Source organism: Girardinichthys multiradiatus, chromosome Y (genome assembly GCF_021462225.1).
Source record: "Girardinichthys multiradiatus isolate DD_20200921_A chromosome Y, DD_fGirMul_XY1, whole genome shotgun sequence".
Classification (NCBI taxonomy): Eukaryota; Metazoa; Chordata; class Actinopteri; order Cyprinodontiformes; family Goodeidae; genus Girardinichthys; species Girardinichthys multiradiatus.
In genome coordinates this window covers 18,823,344-18,847,764 of record NC_061818.1, presented here as the reverse complement: position 1 = coordinate 18,847,764, position 24,421 = coordinate 18,823,344, and the positions used below count along the sequence as shown (strand labels likewise).

The 24,421-nt window shown below is 38.9% G+C and overlaps 2 protein-coding genes across 3 annotated transcripts; one reads left to right on the top strand and one right to left on the bottom strand.

Moving 5' to 3' along the window:
• Positions 1–3,258: 3,258 nt before the first annotated feature.
• Positions 3,259–9,975, bottom strand: LOC124864620 (beta-galactoside-binding lectin-like). The gene is made up of 4 exons (XM_047359470.1): positions 9,840–9,975; positions 5,332–5,411; positions 3,918–4,089; positions 3,259–3,844 (listed from the first exon to the last, which is right to left on the bottom strand). The coding sequence occupies exons 1-4, from the start codon at positions 9,846–9,848 to the stop codon at positions 3,698–3,700; spliced, it is 408 nt and encodes a 135-aa protein (XP_047215426.1). The 5' UTR covers positions 9,849–9,975; the 3' UTR covers positions 3,259–3,697.
• A 5,077-nt stretch (positions 9,976–15,052) lies between these two features.
• On the top strand, positions 15,053–24,367 carry LOC124864541 (GTP-binding protein 1-like). 2 transcript variants are annotated; one of them, XM_047359356.1, is made up of 14 exons: positions 15,053–15,503; positions 16,791–16,902; positions 17,001–17,181; positions 17,298–17,481; positions 18,516–18,680; positions 20,500–20,623; positions 20,743–20,857; positions 20,945–21,089; positions 21,212–21,394; positions 21,543–21,678; positions 22,524–22,702; positions 22,790–22,951; positions 23,211–23,261; positions 23,415–24,367. In XM_047359356.1, exons 1-14 carry the CDS (start codon positions 15,309–15,311, stop codon positions 23,520–23,522), a joined length of 2,040 nt encoding a protein of 679 aa, XP_047215312.1. In that variant the 5' UTR covers positions 15,053–15,308; the 3' UTR covers positions 23,523–24,367. The 2 variants fall into 2 exon arrangements, with proteins under 2 accessions (XP_047215312.1, XP_047215313.1); XM_047359357.1 differs by lacking the exon at positions 23,211–23,261 and having other exon boundaries at positions 15,054–15,503.
• Positions 24,368–24,421: the final 54 nt, after the last annotated feature.

The following is a 24,421-nucleotide window of genomic DNA, read 5'->3' as shown; positions in this document are numbered from 1 at the left end:
ATTTATACTAATATTAAAATTTAATAATTTCTAAAGGCAGGTGGATTTTATTCATGAGTATCAGAGTAAAGGGGTTTACTTTAGGTAAGATCCAGGATAATTTTGTTTTTATTAAAATTAAATAAATAAACAAATGCTGGTAAAAATGGAATAGATGTAGCCAGACAATAGACAGATAATGTCACTAAACAGCTCATTAACAGAGTACCATATCTATGTGCAGCAAATGTTAAGCTATCTTTACACTTATTTGACGCGTTAAACTCACAACCAGCTAAAAAAAAAAAACTAAAATCTTTCACTTTGTCTTGGGCACCCAAGCTTTATAAATACATCACACCTGCACATCCAGTTTACAATAAAAGAAATGTGCTCTCAGTGTTTTTCAGCTGGAAACTGAAATTATATATTTTCATAAATTCATTGTGCCACTAAAATGAGAAGTAAATAAATGTAAAAGTAAAAATATAGTAAGCAAAGAAGATAGTAATAAATCATCATCACCAATGATACATTATGCCTAACATTAGGAAAGGAGTTAGCTAATAATGTCCTGCAAGAAATTATGAGGAAATGGGAGAAATAATTATTGCGGCCAGTGTACTAACTCACCAATTACCATTAAATTACTCAGTTATTGAATTTGTGTTGTTGTGTTTTAGCAGCTGTTGCTATGTCAAACCACGATCTGAAATGGAACTGTACATTAAAGATGGATCCAATAATCCCTGAGTGAACTTCAACTGAGACAAATGTGAAGAGGTTCACAGTAAAATTGTGTTTCTGGGCAGTTTGTCCAAAGAGGGATGGTTTTCAGCATCTTACTTTTCCACAAAAATCGGCTGCATTTAAAGTAGCTCTGAAAGCATGCTAAATAGGAGTGCTTTGGTACTTTAATTCTGTTGCAGCTGGACTGAAGCATGCTACAGATTTCTTCTCAGAACCGAGGGGATCTGCACAAGTTGAGATCCAGCTACAGAGAGTCTCATTTTAAAATAACGCAATGCTGACATCTACTGGATAAGATGGCTAAATACTGCATCATGTTTTTGGAAACTAAACAACCAAAAATATTATTATAAACATTATTCATTCCTCATATAAATTAATATTTTTTCTAATGGTTGGCACATACAAATACTGCATAGTTAAAGAAAACACTGCAACTGAAGTTTGTTTCATTCCCTTTGACCTTGATTACAGAACACATTCGCTCCTGTGAATCTTGCATTACTGAGTTAGAGAGACTGTAAATGACCTCTTCAACATATTCAATGTGCTCTTCTGTGAAACATAAAAGCACATAATTGCTCTTTCACCATCAAGAGTTTGTTGGTCAGCCTGGGTTATACATATTGGTTTAGAGAATAAAGTGCAGCATTATTTCATAAAAATGTCTTTGCTGCAGACCAGCACTGAGCCGAGCCCAGCCCAGCACAGCAGCAACACATGTTTGCATTTATTCAGAGCCGCTGAACCTTCTAAGGAGAAAATGAAAAACATCACCGGATCTATGGTGGGCGACGTGCGCACTGTTCAAGGAGCACAGAGCCAGTTCACAGGCAACAATACAGTACAGTATAAACACATGAGAAATGGAAGGAAAGAAGGAAGGAGACATGTCTGGCATTTGGAAAAAAGTGTATAAAGTGTGGCACAAAGAACAATTGTAGCAAAATGTAAAGCAAAATCTGACCAAAAGAGATGGAAAAATGTTAGTAAAATAACAACAGAAAAAGATAGTTTTAATATTCCAATAGATATGCAGAGGTTTTTCATCTGCATAGTGGGTAAATTTGATAACATGACTGTATTGTTATAACCAAATTGTCTTAATGTCAGAAAAACATATTCCCATCAATCCGAGTTGAAGGCCTTTTCTGAATCTAGGTTTAAAAAAATTTACTTGTTTTGATTTTTGCTCATACTATCAATCAGGTGTACGGTTTGCCTTACATTCTCTTGAATTTGTCTCTTTTTGAGGAATCCCATCTGATCATCATCTATAATATTGGGAAATATATTTTAAAGACTTTTCCTGATTATTGATGCAAAGAGTCTATGGTCCAGGTTTAATATTAATATGAGTTTAATGTTCATATGAACCACATTCTGTTTTTTCATTATCTGTCTTTAGAATTACTGAGGTTATGGTATGTCTGCAACACATCACTCTGCCTTTAAGAACAAAGTTAAAACATTTTCATAGTAGAGGTCATGTCCGTAACTGATTTATTCAGCTGGGAATCCATCCATGCCTGACATCTTATTTGTTTTTGTTCGGCAATGTCCAATTTCTGTTTAGTTATCTCTTGCATAATTATCCTGTTTTGTACCATCCCATTTTGAATTCTTAATAATTCAGTACTTTGTGGCTGTGAATATATATTCAAATTCTTAAGTAAATTTGCATTTGGGTGTAACACCTATTTTCCAGTCTGTGTGCCTGTAATTCTGTGAATACTTAGTGGTAATCATGGCATGTACTTTATCTTTACTCCCTTCACTGGTCGCCATTTCTTTACTTTCTGTGTTGTTTTGCTTTTCTGTGGACTTTGTTTTCTTTAGTTGCCATTTCCCCATAAATCTTAAAATACACTTATCTTCTACACAGGAAAATGTTGAAGCGACAGACCTTTGCTGGGAACTCACAACTATGCTGCCACCTGTTGCGCCGACATACCCGGAAGTAGGGGTAAATATTTTTTAATGGCATTGTACATGCTAAAGTTTTATATTTTCCAGGCTGGATTTTTAAGTTTATTCCATTTGATCGGTGTCTGAGTAAAATACATTCATATTACTAGCATTAAGCCTCTAGTTGGACTTTGAGCTCAAAATATAACTTTAGCCTTCTTAAATCTAAAGATTGCACATTGCATGTGAAGTAGAATCCTAATTTATAATATCCTGCTTTAAAAGGCTTATGCTGTGCAAAAATAGTAGCTTAGTTCTTGAATATTTTACCTTAATGTCTTGCTGCTGAAGCTCCACACATTTAATGAAATCTCTATGTTTTTGTACTTAAATTTGCTGCAATAATAGTGACAGGCTCTAATGCGATAATCAAAAATGTATATACATTCTTCATGGCTGTCAAAGTTCAAAAGCTGCTTGTTCAAAGGTTTGATCAATGGAAAGTCAAATTAGACAAAATAAATTTTCATACAAGATATATTAAAAAGCAGCAAGAGATTGGGTTTCACCAATAGTGAGATTTTATTGAGCAAGGAAAAAACTTTTGACATGTTTCAAATGTCTGTTTATATGGCTTTATGTGGCTTTTATTGATGTTGTTACAGGTAATATTCCAAAACAAGTGGAATGTCAAAGAAAAATAGATCCATAAACTAGGAACAAAACAATGAGCTTGTAAGTATGTGTAGTTATGCTGACTAAATCTGACTAAAATTAAAATTCATGTTTTTAGTTCTTTGGTCAGATGCTACATTTACAAAAGCAAAAAGTCTTCCAGTTGCAAAACTCACTGTATACACACAGGATTTCTCTCTCTAAAATCTTTTACTGTGCTATATATCTACCGTCATTTTTACGTGTGTTTGCATCTGGTCTCAACAAGCATTAACTTGATTATAAATTCGCTAAATGCTAAATGTGGAGGCAAATCATTTGAGATATTTGGAAACAAGTGGCCCATGTGTGATCTGACTGTCAGTTTTCTTCACAAGATGGAAGTTTATTTGATCTCAATGCTCTGGATGCGAGCCTCTCCATCAAAGCTGGTGACTGAGTACTTCTCTGCACCCATGCGGTTGGCAAAGTGGATTGTAGAGCCATCTGATAAGGTCACAACAAACTCAGCTGGGGTGAATTTGATGGTAATCTAAGTGAAAGAAGAAGTGAAAGTTAACATCAAAATATGATTAACAGAGTTTATTAACAGACCCAATGCACACCTTGAAGCTCTCTCCTTGCTGGAAAGGAAAGCCTCCCTCACGGACCTCCCCACACCAGTTACCCCCTTCATAAGAGTTGCATACAACTGTGTTCTCATCTCCGTGGGCATCAAAACGAACGTTAATATGCAGAGTGATGTCCTGCTCATCAGGGCCAATATTCACAGCAAAACTACAGAGTAAGAAAAACAAAGCGCAATAATGATATTCTATCATAATTATAGGTTTTATACATGAGTCAGACACCTTGTCTCCTTTGAGACTAAGTTGTAATTTTTTAAAAGCTTGTAGTTAAAGTGACTTCATTCTTTTCCGAGTCACCTCTGTAGTTATACTCCTATACACTAGTCTAGAATGCTGAAGGATGCACTGTATCAACCACCTTTGCACTTTGCTATTTTCATCCTGCTACTTTCCATTTAAGCATGCTTTGCAATCACTGCTGCCATTAACTCTGAGTTCTCTTTTTGTTTTTTTCTTTCCATGTAGGGTATTCATATTAGTGTTAAACTGTGATACTTTCCTGATGAAGCTGTTAACAAATCATTCTGCCATAAACCTTGTAATCTCTCTCTGTTTGTTCTTCCCATGGAAGATTCTGTTTAGCTGTGTTTCTGTCCTGGACATTCGTTGACAAAGATTATTCCTGCTAATAAGTGTGTGCACTTTTTGTTTTCTTCTTTCGATAGAAACAACTGAGAGAGTAGTGCTTCTGTTGTTTAGCTGTCTCCTTCCTCAACAGAGCCACTGACAGCACTATTCTTTGTAAACTTTCTGTGTATTCAATAGAGAGTACTCCTGGTTCAGCCCTTTGTGTTTAACTGTGTCTCTTTCCTGGGTGGAGTCACTGACAGCACTATTGCTCCAATTAACTTTTATATTCTGAACTGTTTTTATTTTAAAATAAACTACTACTTCTTTGTTCAACTGCATGTGATTAGATATCAATCTATCTTTTTTATTAAATTGTATTAAAATGAACATTATTGATTTCAATGTTAGATTGTATATAACTGGACATGATTTACAGTTTGTTCTGTAAAGTGTTATGTAAATAAACTGAATTCAGTTCAGTTTTTTGCAATGCAAAATACTACAGTTTTTTTAGCGAGTTATTTATCTTTTATGTTTGGTACTGTCAGAAAGCAGTAATAATGTCTATGTGAGTTTTTCCCGATGTATCTAAAACAAGACAAACAGTAATTCATTCAGTTTGAAGAAGGAAATCTTATGAGTCTTTTGACTTCAGTTCAGCCTGAATAATCACGTCACTGCAACCTTTTCATATCCCGTGCTAAGAATATTTGTACAAATCTAATGTAAAGTATCGTCAGTTTGATCTGAAAACCAAATGTGGCTGCAGTGAAAACCAGATACAGAATCCAAAACAATTGTATGTGTTTTTAATACTCACTTTGTAGCATCAGGTTTAGCTACTCCACAAATTATCATGGTTTGTCCAACCTTGAAGGACATGTTCTTGATGATCATACCCTGTGCACAATTGGAAGAGCAAGGTAGTGATAAATCATCTTACTCCTAAGTAAAACTGCACAGTATGCATGCCTGAGGCAGAAACATAGTCCTAACGTTGCCCAAAGCCAATCCACCATAAGCGAGTCATCTGTTTAAACAGCAGCACCATGTGTTTCCAAATACACTCTCGTCAACCAACTGGGCAAGGATTCCAACACTCTTGTCTCGCAGTTGCCAAGAAAATATTTGGAGAAAACAGCCAAGTTGGCCAGAGGTTGAAAATGTTGAAAAGTGATGAGGGCTGACTGCTGTTCTTTTCTGTAATACTTTCCTTCTTGCAGTACAGAATGGTAACTGCACAGTGGAAAAAACGAATAAACAATGTCGAGGGTAAAACTCAACTAAGCCGCATTGAGGAACCTATACTCTGAACCTCTTAAGATTCTGCTTTGTGAAACTGCCTTAAAGTGTACTTACACCAAGAAAATTTACAGTGGCATACATGAAAAATACATTTTTAAGAGTAGTGAATAGTAAAGGATGCCATTGTACATCTATACATAGCTTTGACAGTAGTGGTAAACAACAGAAACAGAAGTTTTTGCTGTTTTACTTCTGTTTCTGTTTAGAAAGAGGGGATATTTCATTCAGAATGATCATTTTCTTAACTTTAGTCATTGGTACATACAGGGGTTGGACAATGAAACTGAAACACCTGGTTTTACACCACAATAATTTATTAGCATGGGGTAGGGCTTCCTTTTGTGGCCAATACAGCATCAATTCGTCTTGGGAATCACATATACAAGTCCTGCACAGTGGTCAGAGGGATTTTAAGCCATTCTTCTTGCAGGATAGTGGCCAGGTCACTACGTGATCCTGGTGGAGGAAAACGTTTCCTGACTCGCTCCTCCAAAACACCCCAAAGTGGCTCAATAATATTTAGATCTGGTGACTGTGCAGGCCATGGTAGATGTTCAACTTCACTTTCATGTTCCTCAAACCAATCTTTCACCAGTCTTGCTGTGTGTATTGGTGCATTGTCATCCTGATACACGGCACCGCCTTCAGGATACAATGTTTGAACCATTGGATGCACATGATCCTCAAGAATGGTTCGGTAGTCCTTGGCAGTGACGCGCCCATCTAGCACAAGTATTGGGCCAAGGGAATGCCATGATATGGCAGCCCAAACCATCACTGATCCACCCCCACGCTTCACTCTGGGCATGCAACAGTCTGGGTGGTACGCTTCTTTGGGGCTTCTCCACACCGTAACTCTCCCGGATGTGGGGAAAACAGTAAAGGTGGACTCATGAGAGAACAATACATGTTTCACATTGTCCACAGCCCAAGATTTGCGCTCCTTGCACCATTGAAACCGACGTTTGGCATTGGCATGAGTGACCAAAGGTTTGGCTATAGCAGCCCGGCCGTGTATATTGACCCTGTGGAGCTCCTGATGGACAGTTCTGGTGGAAACAGGAGAGTTGAGGTGCACATTTAATTCTGCCGTGATTTCGGCAGCTGTGGTTTTATGTTTTTTGGATACAATCTGGGTTAGCACCCGAACATCCCTTTCAGACAGCTTCCTCTTGTGTCCACAGTTAATCCTGTTGGATGTGGTTCGTCCTTCTTGGTGGTATGCTGACATTACCCTGGATACCGTGGCTCTTGATACATCACAAAGACTTGCTGTCTTGGTCACAGATGCGCCAGCAAGACGTGCACCAACAATTTGTCCTCTTTTGAACTCTGGTATGTCACCCATAATGTTGTGTGCATTTCAATATTTTGAGCGAAACTGTGCTCTTACCCTGCTAATTGAACCTTCACACTCTGCTCTTACTGGTGCAATGTGCAATCAATGAAGACTGGCTACCAGGCTGGTCCAATTTAGTCATGAAACCTCCCACACTAAAATGACAGGTGTTTCAGTTTCATTGTCCAACCCCTGTACATTTGAAGAACAATATATGGTTTTTATAATTTTTGTTCATATCCTTCTAAAAACAGAACAATGATTAACTTATTAAATTAAAGATAAAAACACTATCTTTTTGGTGAATTTCAGAAGCTTCAGGTGTGGAAACAAGAAAAGAAATCTTCAAATTGTTCCAGTGTTACAGTCAACAAGATCCCAAACAGCCATCTAAAAATAACTTGCAAAATATTAAAGTTTATAGTCAATCCGGAGAGAAATGTTGTGATTGTCTTTAACTTATAGTAATATTGCTCCCTTGAGTTACCCATCCTAAATCCAGAGTTAAACTATGCTTATGTTGAATCTAAGAAGATAAATCTGATCTTAAATACAAAATCTGATTTCTCAGCCAACTGACTTGGCAGGAGGCCAGACATTCTTTCAACATTAGAGGTCATCTGTTGGGCATGTGTGACAATTATCACTGAGTTTTGAATTGTGAGATTTGTCTTGGGTCAGAGGTGGCAAGCTGACCTCAACCTTCTGTAATTTGCATCTAGTTGGTGCTTAGTGCTTCATTGCAAACTAACTTAATTTTTGTAATGTATTTAGGGTGACAGCGTAAAAAAGTATTTTACTCTAAAAGGTCAGTCATTCAATTTGAGAACCAATTTTGACTTGTTCTGTCCAAGATGTACAGTGCTTTGCAAAAATGTTAATACCGCATGAACTTTTTACATTTTGTCATGTCACAATCACAAACTTTAATGTGATGGACCAAAATATTGGTAGGAAAATAATAAATGTTTTCCATTTTTTTATAAAAATCTGAAAAGTGTACTCTGCCTTTGACCTACCACTAGATAAAATCTGGGGCAATTTTAGAAATCACCTAATCAGTACATAGAATCAGCCAGTTTTCAATTAAATTCCAGTATAAATATAGTTGTTCTGTGAAAGTCTGTGAGAGCGCATGAAGAAACAATATAATGAAGACCAATGAACACAGCAGACAGGTCAGATATATGGGTATGGAGAATTTTAAAGCAGAGCTAGGTTATGAACAATATTACATCTCATGTAGAACTGTTCAATCTATCATTGGAATGCAGAAGAAATATCTCACAACTGCAAACCCAACAAGACATGGCCATTCATCTGACTTGAGAGACCAGACAGGAAGAACATTAACCAAAGAAGCATCTAAGATGCCTTTGGTGACTCTGGAGGAGCTGCAGAGATCCTTAGGTCATGTGGGAGAATCTGTCAAAAGGACAACATTTAGCCACACTCTACAAATCTAGCCTTCATGGAGAAGAGACAACTGACAAAACACTGCAGAAACAAAACAGCAGGGACAGGGATGCTGATCAGAATTGATAGGAAGATGGATGGTGCAAAAATATAGGGCAATCCTGGAAGAAAACCTGAGAGAGTCTGCAAAAGACTACAGACTGTAACAGAGGTTTATTTTCCTGTAAGAAAAACACATTCCGGATCAACGTAACTGTGTGGCTCAAGGCATATTAAAATGTCAGAATAACGTTGTCACAGTCTAGACCTAAATTCAGTTAAGAATATGTGTGAAGATTTTAAAATGAACATTCACATATGCTCTCTAACAAAATCCAAAGGATCTTGAGCTATTTTGCAAAGAAGAATTGATAGAACCTTCAATCTTTAGATTTCCAAACCTGTCCCAAAATGGTTGGCGATTCAATTGTAGTAAACAGGTGTGAATACAAATGCATGCCACACTTTTTAGATTTATATTTAAAATATGAACACCATGTCTCCTTTCACTTCCACGTCACAATTATGCACATCTTTGGTTGTTTATCTGTCATATAAAATCATGATGAAACATTGAACATTGAATTCTGCATTATTTGACAGAATATGGACAAGCTCAAGTTTGCAAGAATACATATCAAAATTGCAGCGCTGTTGAATAATGTTTCTTTGATGTTATTTCAACCTAATTAATTGTTTTTAAATATGTTTACCCCTGTGGCAAACAAATATTCACTAACACAGAGGTCTTTATTGTTATCTGCTCAGTTTATGACCCCTGAGTTTATGAGGAGGTTAGTATGCTATTCAGACTATTTTCAAATGGTGAGTTGGTCATGACACTATATGTTGTGCTGTTATTCTTTACTGTTACAGAAATAGTGTGAGAACATCAATATTGGACTTTTTTTTCTTATAGTTAAGATACTGTAGTTCACATCCAGTGTCCAGTATTTCCTTGCATGATCTGCTGTTAATACTTTGCCCATAAAAGGCACTAAAAGAGAAGGCGGATCTGTCAAAAAGTGTATCCAGCTGAAGGTTCAACGCAAGGCTCTGTAGTTAAAGCATAGATCTGCAAGGTTCAGTTACATTAGGTGACAAAAGAAGGCAACAACAGCTGCCATTTTCACATAAACATGACCTAAGACTGCAACTCATGCAGTTAATGGAGCATACATGGATAACAGCAGCAGAAGTACACAAATGTTGGTAAAAAATATACTTACTTTCATCATCTTTGCAGATAAGGACAGTCAACTGGAGCTGAGAAAAAGGGAAAGTGCTGCAGAACCAAGCCTCAGTGTCTACACCCAAACTGATGACTATACCAAATGCAGAGTGGGCGGTTCCTTTACAGTGAGTGACAATCTGCACAGCAAATACGGTGCTGTCCCTGGTCACCAGCCTGCCTACTTAAAGTGAAGTTTCAGACCATGAAAATGTTGGTTTAAAGATTACTGCAGAACTCAGTGAAGTTGAATTAACTGATAGAGAAGCTGCTGATTTTAGGTTAGTAGTTTAAAAGTGGTAGACTTAAGTCTGTTTGTAAAAAAAGGGAACACAACCTTGGACGTCATGGATGGAAATAGAAATCTATTTGTCACCAGGGTGACAGCTAAATATTTAGTGCAGCCAGATGCCTTAATGTCCACTTATTGTATATAGTTTCTAATTTAAAGTATGATCGATTGGCAAGCAGGATGTCCAAAAAAGTAATGTTTTTTTTTCCAGAGTGAGGGTTTGCATGTGTGAGTCACAAGCAGTTACATGCCATGCAATTTCAGCTCTTAACACATGACTGAAACTAACTCAAAAGAGGGCAAAAGATACACGCATGGATTACAGAATTTTACAGCTCTAATGGGAAGCAGAAACAGAAGTTTACAGATGATGTAAAGAAAAGTAACAAATTATTTACAAACTTTACAAGGGAACATACTGGAGGTATGCTTTATTGTTTTTCTATTAATTAATGTACAGTATATGTAAACAAAAGGTTTGATCACAAGTTTTGAGTACAAAAATAAGGCAAAAGAATATTTTAAAAAAGAACATTTTGTATCTCATTAAATGTTTGTATTTTGTTATTGAGATTTTTAGAATTAAATTTTGCAAACCCCACAGACCACAAAATGTTTGTCAAAATATTGTTTCTTTTTTTTTCTTTTAAGGCAGCAGCTCGGTGTATAGTTGGAAAAAAATGTAACAGAGTCACAAGAGTTGCTACAATTCTCTGACTGTCAATTAGGCCATAGATTAAGTGACAGGGAGAGGGGTGAATACTATTTTAGGTCATGCAGAGTATCATGTTATGATGAGGGCTCTTATCCAAGGCACCGAAATCTTCATCAACACAAGATAATGGGTATGCTGAAGAGTGTGATCCCCCTGTAGTTGGAACACACCCTCTAGTCCTCTGGTCTGCCAGCCCAGAGGCATGTTAGTCAGGACAGCCCCACAACATCCAGATACATGAGGTACTCAGGGCGAATCTCATCCATCCCCGAAGCCTTGCCACTGTGGAGCTTTTTGACCACTCTGGTGACTTCAGCCTGGGTGATGAACAATCCAACTTCGAGTCCACAGTCTGCTTCCACCAGGGAAGGCGTGGTGGCAGGATTGAGAAGATCCATGAAGGACTCCTTTCACCTCCCAATAACGTCCACCGTCGAGGTGTTGGTGAAGCACTGCTTACTTCTCCAGAGGTGCTGGACAGTTTGCCAGAATCACTGTGAGGCTGACTAATAGCCCTTCTCCGTGGCCTCACCAAACTTCTCACAGGTTCAAGTTTTTGCCTCTAATACCGCCTGACCTCAGGAGTCCCACAAGCCAGCCAGGCCCTTACTGTCAGTGTTCACCACTGGATTCTGGGATTTCCACAGGGATTGACCAAGGCTACAGGTGGACTCTATATCCTCAGCCTCCCCCGATGATCAGAGTAAAGCTCTCCTGCAGTTGGGAGTTGAATACGTCCTTGGCCAAGGGTTCCGCCAGACGTTAGCAACAGACCCTTACTACATGCTTGGGCCGGCCAAGTCTATCGGCTTCCTCCTCTTCCAGCGGATCCAACTTACCGCCAGGTGGTGATCGGTGGACAGCTTGGCCCCTCTCTTCACCCAAGAAGTGTCCAAGTGTCCAAGACATGCGGCTGAAGGTCCGAAAACATGACTACAAAGTCAATCATCAACCTCCAGCCTAGGGTGTCCTGGTGCCCATTGCACTGAAAAACACCCTTCTGCTTGAACATAGTCTTTCATAATGGACAATGTGTGACTGGCACAGAAGTCCATTAATGAAACGGCACTTGGGTTCAGATCGGGGAAGCAATTCCTCCCAATAACACCCCTCCATGTGTCGCTGTCGTTTTCCCCAGTGGGCGTTGAAGTCAGAATTATAAACACCTCACAAATTTGTTTATAATTAAATGCATTAAATTATTCTTTGTACCATTTTTATGATGCTCAGTCCACATCACCTTGCACTTATGTGAAAAAAATTGCTGCCTTAATCTAATAATTGGTTAAATTAAACCTTTTGCACCCAATTCTTGGTTTTAGACATTATTGAAGCTGTATAATCCAAATTATTCTAAAGATGGCATTAATGCGTAATCTAATATTTATTTAAAACCCACATTTACACAGCAACTTGTAAGAATACTGTGTTCTTTAATATTGACAATTTGAGAATTGTTCTTGTGTTGTGTAACAAGTGCTAACAGGAACCCAAATGAACTATTAGTTACCCAACCACAGCTTATCCTCCTCTAAACAACACCTTTCACATCCCAGGCACTCTGGGAAAATTACTTCACTTAAAAGCTGACTTTTCTACAGGGTGTTTCAGAGAAGCAATGCTATACACTGACATTTAAATAAAAGTACAAGCACTGCCTTCTCTATGGCTAAAACTTGAAGCAAACTTTGCTGTGAAGAGATAACAAATGTATGTAATGGTATCTCTTGCCTTATTGTAGTAATTTTAAGTGTACACTGCTCTCCTATGGATGTATGGAAGCATATTGTTACCATATTTCAAATGAAAAAGCATGTTCAGAAATGCTTTTTCATTTTAAGAATGTGGCTGCATTGTTTGACTCATAAATGAAATTAGTAATCAATAATCCTATTTGCATTTTAATTTTCTTCTTCAAGACTGCTCATTCCTTCACTTAATTAAAATGAAAAAGAAAAAGACATTTGAGATTTATTTTTCAAAATGTACCCCAGCAAATAGATACCAAAATTCAATTTGAAATGTAAAATTTGAAAATGAAAATGCATTTCCAGAAATGCTTTTTCATTTTAAGAATGTGGCTGCATTATTTGACCCATAAATAAAATTAGTAATTAATCATCCTATTTGCATTTGCATTTTCTTCTTCACGACTGAACATTTTATGCCATAATCAAAAAGAAAACAAAGCAGACATTGCTTTTTTGTTTTCGTGGTCTGCCCGCAAAGTACTGACCAGAACTCGAAAACGAAAAAGCATTCCGAGCGACGGGCGCAGCAGAGTGACGTCAGCAGCCGCTCTTCCTCAGCTCCCTGATGACCGAGCTACCCATCTTGTTCGGTAGGGGGCGCTGTGCACGTCTGCATTGCATTACATTGCAAACGTGCTGAGAAATTGATTGAATTGCAGCAGGGCCGAGCTCAATTTGTGGCAGTGGCAGGCAGAACTGGCAGTCTTGAAGAAGAAAATTAAAATGCAAATAGGATTATTGATAACTAATTTCATTTATGAGTCAAACAATGCAGCCACATTCTTAAAATGAAAAAGCATTTCTGAAAATGCTTTTTCATTTGAAATATGGTAACGATATGCTTCCATACTCTCCAGTGTCCAACAGGGGTTACTGCAAATTTGGGTAAATTTAACATAAACGGACAAAACAAAACAGCAAATGTCTAATTTGCAGTTTGTCATATGGTGGGAACATATGAACAGCCATGATGTGATATAAATATATACGTGTTTAAATTTCCTTTTAAAAGAGGGTCCTTCTTCCATGAGATGGTGTGTGGCCAAGAATGTATTCCCTCATTTGTTTATTTTTTGTTTTTTTTCAGTGCAAAGTTGGCTGTTCTATGATTTGATTCTGTTTTTTTCTGTTTGCATTGCTAATTCAAAACACTATACATTAATGTTACTGTTTTCTCTGTTACATCTGTGAGGCGAATTGATGTTAACTTTGAAGAAATGTTGGTTTCTTTATTTTTCAGCTTGGAAACAAATGCAATACCAATTAAATAGAGTAGTTGTAGACTGTCCAACCAAGCGTTGTCTATTCCTGCTTATCTTTGCGGGGCTGTGTAGGGACTGGTGCCTATCTCCAGCAGTCCTTGTGTGAGGGGCGGGGTATAAACTAAAGAGGCAACCAGTCCACCACAGGAAATACAATTATGCCCACACATGTACACCTAAGGGAAGTTTAGGGTAAGCAATGAACCTAACATTCTTATTTTTAGGCTGTGGGAGGAAGTACCTATAGAGAACAGGAAAGCTACATGCAGATAGACCCCAAGCTGGTATTCTAACACAGGAACTGTTTGCTGCAAGGCGACAATGCTAAAAGTTGTGCTGCCGTGCATTCATTGTAGACACTAGTAGATTTGAATTACCTATTTCAGTTGTACTGCTGTAGTTTATTTATTCAACAGCATAGCAAATTGTTACAGAAACTGGGACAAACCTTTAGATATAAAAAATCAGCACTACTTCAAACACTGGAAGTAAACTCTTCATCTAAGAAATATAATGGGTGAAGATTATTATTACTTTTTTTTTTACATTAAAAATTATATTTAGGTGCTATGACTGATGTTAATAGTTTAAGTCCAACCTATTTGTTTGATTTCCTTTAACCTTACAAGTCCTTTAGAACTACTCTCAGGTATTTGTCTGTGATAAACCAATATCATAGTTCTACTGATTTATTTTTTGACCCCAAAAAAGATTAATAGTTTGTATTTGAAATGATCATTTTGTATTTCAAAGTGAGACAACAATGACCTTTTTATTTGTTTGTTTGTTTGTTTGTTTGTTTTCAATCATTGGTTTGATAAAACACCCAGTCATCAAAACTATTTGGACCAACTTCATATCCACATGGTACTTGGTGTTAAATGTTTTGAGATCCACCGACTAATTTTTATATGTATGTTAAAAATAAAACAGGTATCTGAACACGTTTTAAGATTTTATAGCGTTAATTACATTTCTTTATGTTACTATTTCTCAGCAGTTGTCAAGAGGTGTTACAGGGTTTTTACATTACCAGTAGCATTGCCACCTCCTTAAGAGGCTGGCTCTACCTGTAATAATATAAACAATCCCCCTTATTTCTATTGGTCCGCTGCTACTACATTCAGAGTAAAATTATGCTATTTGCTAACGCAGAGTTAAAAATACTCGCCCACTCACGCCTTCTTTGTTGGTATTAATGAGATGGTGGCTATTTCTGTTATTTAGAAAACATTGGAGTATAAAACGTTGACATTTTACTCGGAATGTTATTATCTTTATTAAAATGAGCTTTAGTGGATTTTAGCTTGAATATCCGCGGTGTAGCGAGTACGAGCTTTAAAAATCCGTTGTGTGTTGGAGCCTGCAGCCAGTGTGCTTGATAGCCAGTTGTCGTCCACAACAGTTTGCACAGTGTGGAATTTAATATTACAAAGTTGGCGTCGAAATGTCATCATTAGCAGCAGGGCATGAGCCAGGCATAACAGCGGGCACCGGAGCTCTGGCTGACGCTTTAGTTCCCGCGAGTATATTTGCTCCAGACCGGGGAGCATGTGGGGAAGAGGACGACGACGTGTGCCTCGAGGACGGGGACATGACCAATGGCAAGCCCGAGGACCGAAGGATTGATTGCAGCAGCAAGGTAACGCTAGGCCTGGATGTAGTACTGCTAAGCTAATACGCTTGAATGAATGAATGGAAAATATGAATGCTACTTGTGCATATTACATTGTTACTACCATGTATTGCGTGGCGACACGTAGCTTAGCTATACGATTTGGAAGTTTAGGTTTAAAGCTTGTGTGGGAATATGTGGGGTTTGGTGCAGTTTTTTTTTTTTTTTTTTTTTTGCTGACGTTTATTGAAATAGTTAGCCCAGTGGCTAGCATTAGCTCCAGCTGATTGCGTGATCGCGTAAGCCAACAGAGGACGGCGTTAGTAGCTCTTCAAAGCACACGTTACACAAACTGGGTCCTAGAGATGATACTAGGAATAAATTGCGTGTTCATTATCCCAAATTAATGTCCAGGATAATTTTAAGCCGCAACGCCTGAATGTAAAACAAAACAGCATGGTCCTGAAGATGTGTATCAGCAGCATTCATCGAGCTGTTCTGGTCAATATGAAACCCCTATTTGGTACCAGGCTCTTGAAATGGACAGAATGTTTGACATGATGTAATTCTGATTGTTTGACTGTAAGAGAGAAAGCAATCAATGTCTTTTCCGAAAGCATCAGGTTACACATTACAAAGGTGTAACGTCATATTGTAAAGGTTGCACAGTGTTGCATCACAGACCCAGTATTCTGCTGACTTTTTACTCCTGGCAAATATATTAGTGTGCCATTTATTGAAATGCAATGTTGTTTTGCATCTATAATATAGGGCATTTTATAATATCTTTGTCTTTGGCAAGTTGTATAATTGCGGCTATAGTAACAACACCATATTTAGTTAGTTTATCTTGAACAACAAAGCATTTATAGTCTATGTATTTTAACTATGTTTTTATTCGGTTTTTCTGTGTTTTATGATTTTTCTTATTTTGTGCTGCTGCTTTACTTTTGAGCTACCAAACTGAATGTTTTTGTTTATATCACAGTGACAATGAAACTTTCTTGAATCCTGAAAGCCCTAGAGATGTTAATATCTTTGTAACAAATAGCATATTATTAACTTCTGTTATCAGTCTAAATCAGCGTTGACTCTAGTGCAGCTTGGCAGAATGGAGGACTTTGTGTCGGTACCAGCTATACTGTGTAAATGTGTAACTCTGAAGCATTTCATGGGAAAAGCGACAGCTGAAATCCTGTATGTGAAAAATGAGCCGTTCACTCTTAAAAACATCACACCTGAATAAATCCCTTCTGCACTTATTAACAATATGTATTTTCTCTTTGTTTGTTCTCCTTTCTTGAACCTCAACAGCTCGCACTTGTAAGCCCAAACGGGGAGCAGTATGACTCGTTACTCCGACAGCTTCGGGACAGAATGGAGGAGGGCTGCGGGGAAACGATCTATGTGGTTGGAATGGGCTCTGGTGAGAATCACACTGCTACTCTGTCCATTACACTTTCCCTTATCTCTTCATTCACGTCTTGCAGGTTATAAACAGCTGATTTATGTCCTCTTGCATAGATGGTAGTGACTGGGGTCTGGATGAGACAGATATGGAAGCCTCGGTTGCCACAGTACGCTCTATGTGTGAGCAGCTGGATTCTGACTTTATCCCTCTTAGAGAGCGCGCTGAGGCAGCCGGGATGGTACGTGACTATCTGATTCGGAGGCGTGTGGGTGAGCTGGATTTTCTGGAGGTCAGGTCAGTAGTTGATATGTCACGATGAAAGCCAGAATTTAGAAGCTTTGTCCCTAGGTTACCAGGGTTAATCAGTGTTCGTTTGTCAGGCGATTGTTAGTGCTTTTGTGTCCATTCAGAGTCGCAGTGGTGGGGAACGTGGATGCCGGTAAGAGCACTCTTTTGGGAGTGTTGACACATGGCGAGCTGGACAACGGCAGGGGTTTTGCCCGGCAGAAACTTTTCAGACACAAACATGAGATGGAGAGCGGCAGGACCAGCAGTGTGGGCAATGACATCCTGGGGTTTGACCAGGAGGGTCAGGTGAGGGCTTGATAGGAGAAGTCAGTTAGCTGTAAGATCCACTCTTAGAAAAACAGTTTCAGTAAAAACCTGCGCATGTGGAAATGTCAAAGCGGTTCCATGTTTGTTGTCCAGTGCTTTGTGAACTGTTCTTTAATAGAAATAATTACCTACAACGGGAGCAATGATAACGTACTGAAAACCTTCGGAACAGCGTGTACCGAACAAATAGAGTGTTTTTAAACGTGAACACGTGCAGAATGTTTATATGCAAAACCAAGCGCATACTACTATTGTCCGTCAAGCAGCTTTAAACAGTGTCACCAAAACAAAACAGACATGACTCACAGCTACCTCTAACGTCTGCTATTTGGGAGCATTGGGGTCTTTCCTTCAGCTACAGAGACAATGGACTAAGAAAGGTGGAACAAACCAGAGCTCCATATGTCAGCCTTTTTCAACAACAATACCTAGCTAAATCCGCACTGGACTTAATTACTCACTTGATACAATTTCATGCTTGAATGTAAACATCACTCGTACTTAAGAAAAATCGCCTAAAGTCCAAATCAGCTACTTGTAGCAGTCAAGCAGTCCCAAATGCCACAGAGCATATGGCATGCCAGTCGCAGAAGTTCCCTCTGAAATTGAAACTTGTATACTGGGTTGTTTTTGTATCAAAACATCTCCAAAGTGATAATATTTTTTTTTATTTTCAAATGTCGGCACAGTCCTATTAAAAAATTCCAATATTGTTGCATTTTAATCCAGACTTTAATCCATTAATTGTACCTGCTTATCCTTAGTGAAAAACAAAAGTATAAAAGCAAATCTTCAGTCGGTTCTATACTGGCTTATTCTGATGTTTTAGAACATAATCTAATTATCTTCAAAAACGTATAATTGTACTTGTTCACTGCCAAATTAAGTGAAAAAAATGTTTTTCCTGACTAAAACAAATCAAAAATGTAACAAGCAACCGAGATACATACTGAACTATGATTTTTGTGTACTGTTACATCTGTATTACTTACTTACTGTTATCCCGTGCCCAGGTCGTAAACAAGCCAGACAGCCATGGAGGGAGCCTGGACTGGACCAAAATCTGCGAGAAGTCCTCCAAAGTCATTACCTTCATAGACTTGGCCGGCCACGAGAAATACCTGAAGACCACTGTGTTTGGGATGACTGGACATCTTCCAGACTTCTGCATGCTTATGGTCAGAAAGTTGGGGGGTGTTAGTGTTTGTCCGTTTGTGTGGGTGAAGTACCTTCCCCCCTAAACATTTTTTGCTTTTCCCCATATTATTAAAGCAGTTCTGTTATAACGATTTAAGGCTTTAGATTTTCCATGTGGATGTTTTATTACAGGTCCTTCTCAAAATATTAGCATATTGTGATAAAGTTCATTATTTTCCATAATGTCATGATGAAAATTGAACATTCATATATTTTAGATTCATTGCACACTAACTGAAATATTTCAGGTCTTTTATTGTCTTAATACGGATGATTTTGGCATACAGCTCATGAAAACCCAAAATTCCTATCTCACAAAATTAGTATATTTCATCCGACCAATAAAAGAAAAGTGTTTTTAATACAAAAAACGTCAACCTTCAAATAATCATGTACAGTTATGCACTCAATACTTGGTCGGGAATCCTTTTGCAGAAATGACTGCTTCAATGCGGCGTGGCATGGAGGCAATCAGCCTGTGGCACTGCTGAGGTGTTATGGAGGCCCAGGATGCTTCGATAGCGGCCTTTAGCTCATCCAGAGTGTTGGGTCTTGAGTCTCTCAACGTTCTCTTCACAATATCCCACAGATTCTCTATGGGGTTCAGGTCAGGAGAGTTGGCAGGCCAATTGAGCACAGTGATACCATGGTCAGTAAACCATTTACCAGTGGTTTTGGCACTGTGAGCAGGTGCCAGGTCGTGCTGAAAAATGAAATCTTCATCTCCATAAAGCTTTTCAGCAGATGGAAGCATGAAGTGCTCCAAAATCTCCTGATAGCTAGCTGCATTGACCCTGCCCTTGATAAAACACAGTGGACCAACACCAGCAGCTGACACGGCACCCCAGACCATCACTGACTGTGGGTACTTGACACTGGACTTCTGGCATTTTGGCATTTCCTTCTCCCCAGTCTTCCTCCAGACTCTGGCACCTTGATTTCCGAATGACATGCAGAATTTGCTTTCATCCGAAAAAAGTACTTTGGACCACTGAGCAACAGTCCAGTGCTGCTTCTCTGTAGCCCAGGTCAGGCGCTTCTGCCGCTGTTTCTGGTTCAAAAGTGGCTTGACCTGGGGAATGCGGCACCTGTAGCCCATTTCCTGCACACGCCTGTGCACGGTGGCTCTGGATGTTTCTACTCCAGACTCAGTCCACTGCTTCCGCAGGTCCCCCAAGGTCTGGAATCGGCCCTTCTCCACAATCTTCCTCAGGGTCCGGTCATCTCTTCTCGTTGTGCAGCGTTTTCTGCCACACTTTTTCCTTCCCACAGACTTCCCACTGAGGTGCCTTGATACAGCACTCTGGGAACAGCCTATTTGTTCAGAAATGTCTTTCTGTGTCTTACCCTCTTGCTTGAGGGTGTCAATAGTGGCCTTCTGGACAGCAGTCAGGTCGGCAGTCTTACCCATGATTGGGGTTTTGAGTGATGAACCAGGCTGGGAGTTTTAAAGGCCTCAGGAATCTTTTGCAGGTGTTTAGAGTTAACTCGTTGATTCAGATGATTAGGTTCATAGCTCGTTTAGAGACCCTTTTAATGATATGCTAATTTTGTGAGATAGGAATTTTGGGTTTTCATGAGCTGTATGCCAAAATCATCCGTATTAAGACAATAAAAGACCTGAAATATTTCAGTTAGTGTGCAATGAATCTAAAATATATGAATGTTAAATTTTCATCATGACATTATGGAAAATAATGAACTTTATCACAATATGCTAATATTTTGAGAAGGACCTGTACACAAGAAATATTTATACAGAATAAAGAAAAACCTCAAGTTTTCTGACTGTTTCACCAGGTTGGCAGTAATGCTGGAATTGTAGGGATGACCAAAGAACACCTTGGCCTGGCTTTAGCTCTGAATGTTCCCGTCTTTGTAGTGGTAACCAAAATAGACATGTGTCCAGCCAACATCTTACAAGGTTAGTTTTTAGCTAACAGTTTTTTTTCCAAGTATGCAAAGATATGATTTTATTCATAGCTTAATTCTATTTGCTTGTCATGAACAAACATAAATGTTAGAAGTGTTCCCATCGAACAGAGACCTTGAAGTTACTCCAACGGTTACTGAAGTCTCCTGGCTGCAGGAAGATTCCTGTCCTGGTACAAAACAAAGATGATGTGATAGTCGCGGCCTCAAACTTCAGCTCAGAGAGGTACCGAGTCTCTACGCAACACAAAATATAGAGTTAGAATTAAGCTGCTTGTTTGTAAACTGTCTGCCTGCCTTGTTTTTTGGCCAGGATGTGCCCCATCTTTCAGATTTCTAATGTGACCGGGGAGAACATGGACCTGCTAAAGATGTTTCTCAACCTGCTCTCCTCTAGAACGTCGTACAGAGACGATCAGCCGGCTGAGTTTCAGATAGATGATACCTATTCTGTACCGGTACCCTAAACACTGACAAAATTCAACTGCTGCATGTAGTTTTCTCTTTAAATTAAACAAATTTTACCTAGTTTAGTTTGAGTCCTTACTAAACTCTTGCTGTTGTTCTGGTTTCTTTCCAGGGAGTGGGAACTGTAGTATCAGGAACCACCTTGCGTGGTCTCATACGTCTGAATGATACCATGCTACTGGGTCCAGATCCCCTTGGAAGCTTCATCGCCATTGCTGTTAAATCAATCCACCGCAAACGAATGCCAGTAAAGGAGGTTAGAGGTGGCCAGACTGCCTCGTTTGCTTTAAAAAAGGTAGGGAAGAAAAACGGCACCAGGTTATCATCTACAGGAAGGAGTAGTTGGTGCTTTGAGTATGGTTCTGCAATGCCTTAAATGTGTCTTAATGATTAAATACTGTTAAAAAAAATGTTTTCTCTTCTTCCATCACTTTTCTCTAAAGATCAAGCGTTCATCTATAAGAAAAGGCATGGTAATGGTGTCGCCAAAGTTAAACCCTCAGGCAACTTGGGAGTTTGAGGCTGAAATTCTGGTTCTCCATCATCCTACTACAATATCCCCCAGATACCAGGCGATGGGTGGGTAACAGTAGCACGGAGAGGTATTTGTACAGATTTTAGTCACCTGTTGGAGGAGTGGGCCCCAGAATGCCGACAGGCAGGTGGTGAGAAAACTCACAGTAGCCTGGAAGTAGCAGATGCAGGCATGAACTTGGAACAGGCTTGGCTTGATAGACAGGCATGAACAGCCTTAGCAAGAACCTAGCAGAGTGAACAGTGGATGTTTCCTCTGAGAATGAACGGAATAGCTGTGTATATTTGGGCATGGGAAAGGAGAAGCAGGGAGACTGAATGACGCTGATTACAGGCTGTGGCAGGAGTGAACACAAAACATGGCAGGAATTAAACAAGGACACAATCAAACCTAAGATAGAACAGAACATCAACCAAAATGCACTATGAACAAAAAACAAGAATCATAAGAAACTAAGCCTAAGAGAAGAAGTAAAGCACCACCTGGAAAACAATGATCAGAAGTGAAATCCATAACACAACTTGGAGAACATAATCAGAATCAGAGAAAAAACCCAAAGTCGAACACCCTCAAATCATAACACTGTTTAAAGTTTAAAGCCAACACAGCAAATATGTGAAAGAAGCAACTTTGATCATATAAAACCAAAATTAAATATGTTGATGAACATGAAAACTACATGTTATTATTTGTGGAAAAAAAAAAAAATGTATCATTTATGTTGTACTTCACATTAATGCACTACTTTGTGTCTGTCCATATAAAAATCCCAGGAAAAGATATTAAAGTTTTAGGATGTTGCAGGGCAGTAGGGTTCATTTAGTGTTAAAACAAAACATGGATTGATCCAGCTAACTGTTGCCTGTTTGGTCCCTCATGCAACAATCAGTCCATTGTGGGAGCATACGACAGACAGCCACCATCTTGTCCATGAATAGAGACTGCCTGAGGACAGGGGACAAGGCTTCAGTCCACTTCCGCTTCATCAAAACCCCCGAGTACCTTCACTGCGACCAGAGGCTGGTGTTCAGAGAGGGCCGCACCAAGGCTGTGGGAACCATCACGAAGGTAGAAAAGCTGCATGGACACTGCAAAGTGTTGGTTTAGGTTTTGTGTAGAGACTGAAAATCAATTTTTTCTCTATAATCTTTACAGCTGCTGCACTCCACTAATAATATGCCATCAAACTCCAAACCTCCACAAATCAAAATGCAGTCGACAAAAAAGGTGCCTCTGAGAAAAGAGTATGGCACCATGTCAACCGCTGATGATGCAGCAACAATAGCACAGCCGGGTGGTTCAAGCACATTACAGCTGGTGAGTCAACAAAGACCTATAGACACTCCCAATGGTTTAGATCTTGCACACATTATGCTGATTTTTTCACCTTCCTGGACATAAGTGATCAATTCTAACTCCCTAACATCCTTGTCCTCCTTTTTGTCCCCAATTCATCTTCTTATTCATTTAATCAATGACAAATTTTTATTTCGTTTCATTCCAAACTCAAATTTTGCCACCTTACATAACTCCTTTATACTCTGACTCTCCTTTGCTTGCGTGGCTGAATCCAAAGGGGGAGGGAGATGATGACCCTCAAATAAAAGGGGTCAACAAAGAGAACAAGGTAAAATGTGTATGAACAAGACAACAGTGGAGGCCAAAGCAGACGGCTGAATTAGAAGCCCAGTAATGTGATCCATGCACAGGCTTGTGTTGCTATTTAAAGTATACAGCTGGGACTACCTAACCCTGTGTTTTCACCGTCTGTCCTTTGCAGCCAAAGTCTGGAGGAGGTGGAAGGAGAAGAGGTGGCCAGAGACACAAAGGAAAAGGCCAAAACTGCACCAACTCAATGGCAGCACCTTCCGCAACAGCAAACAGCTGAATTTGCATCCTCTTTTTCTTTTGTCGAAACATCCCTCTTTAATTTTACCAAGCGTCATTCCACAAACCACGATATACATGTTTGGAGCAAGATAGTGTTAAACCTTGCCTCTTTACACCAGTTCATATCCTTGTTTTTGTCCTGAAAAGTGATTGCATCAATTATACAGCATCAGTTATTCATGTTTATGTTAGCTGCCTTTACCGGTTGGAAAAGTTTGCATTTAGAAAGCAGTGAGGTGTTAGAGGTTAGCTTTCCTCAGGAGGAGGAGGTGGTATTTAGGTTTTTACAAGTTGTTGGAACCAGCCCGTTGGCTGCAGACAGTTCCAGTAAGTGCAGCTATAATTTAAACTCCCTCCTGCATTCCCTGTGTATCTACAACAGCATAAGTTGTACTCTTTATACTGAAAATGTAAATTAGTTGTAAAAAAACAAATTTGGAAATTTGAGTTTGTACAAATTGAATTTGAATCACAAATGAATGTAGCAGAGGGAAAATAATCCAAAACTTAAGTTATAAGAAATAAGATGTGGCATTATTTTAACCCAGTTATTTATTTGGCACTCAAGCTGAAGGTTTACTCTTAGATGGTTGGACTATATTTAATCTCACTTGCACTCTGTAGATTCTGTAGTATCTGTCATGCATTTAAATGGTGGTAACTTTATATCAATGGCATTAGTACAAAAACAGCACATTTGTCAGTTAGGCAGTTGCTAATGATTACAATGCTTTACCTGTAAATCTAGTACTCTGTGTTATGGCCTGTTGCTGTTTGTGATGATTTCAGACATTTTTCTGCAAAAAAGACCCATAAATAAATAAAAAGAAAAACCTTTCAGCAGTGCGGGTTTCTAATTCATTATTTTTCATTAACTCAAAATGTTCTAAAATTGGT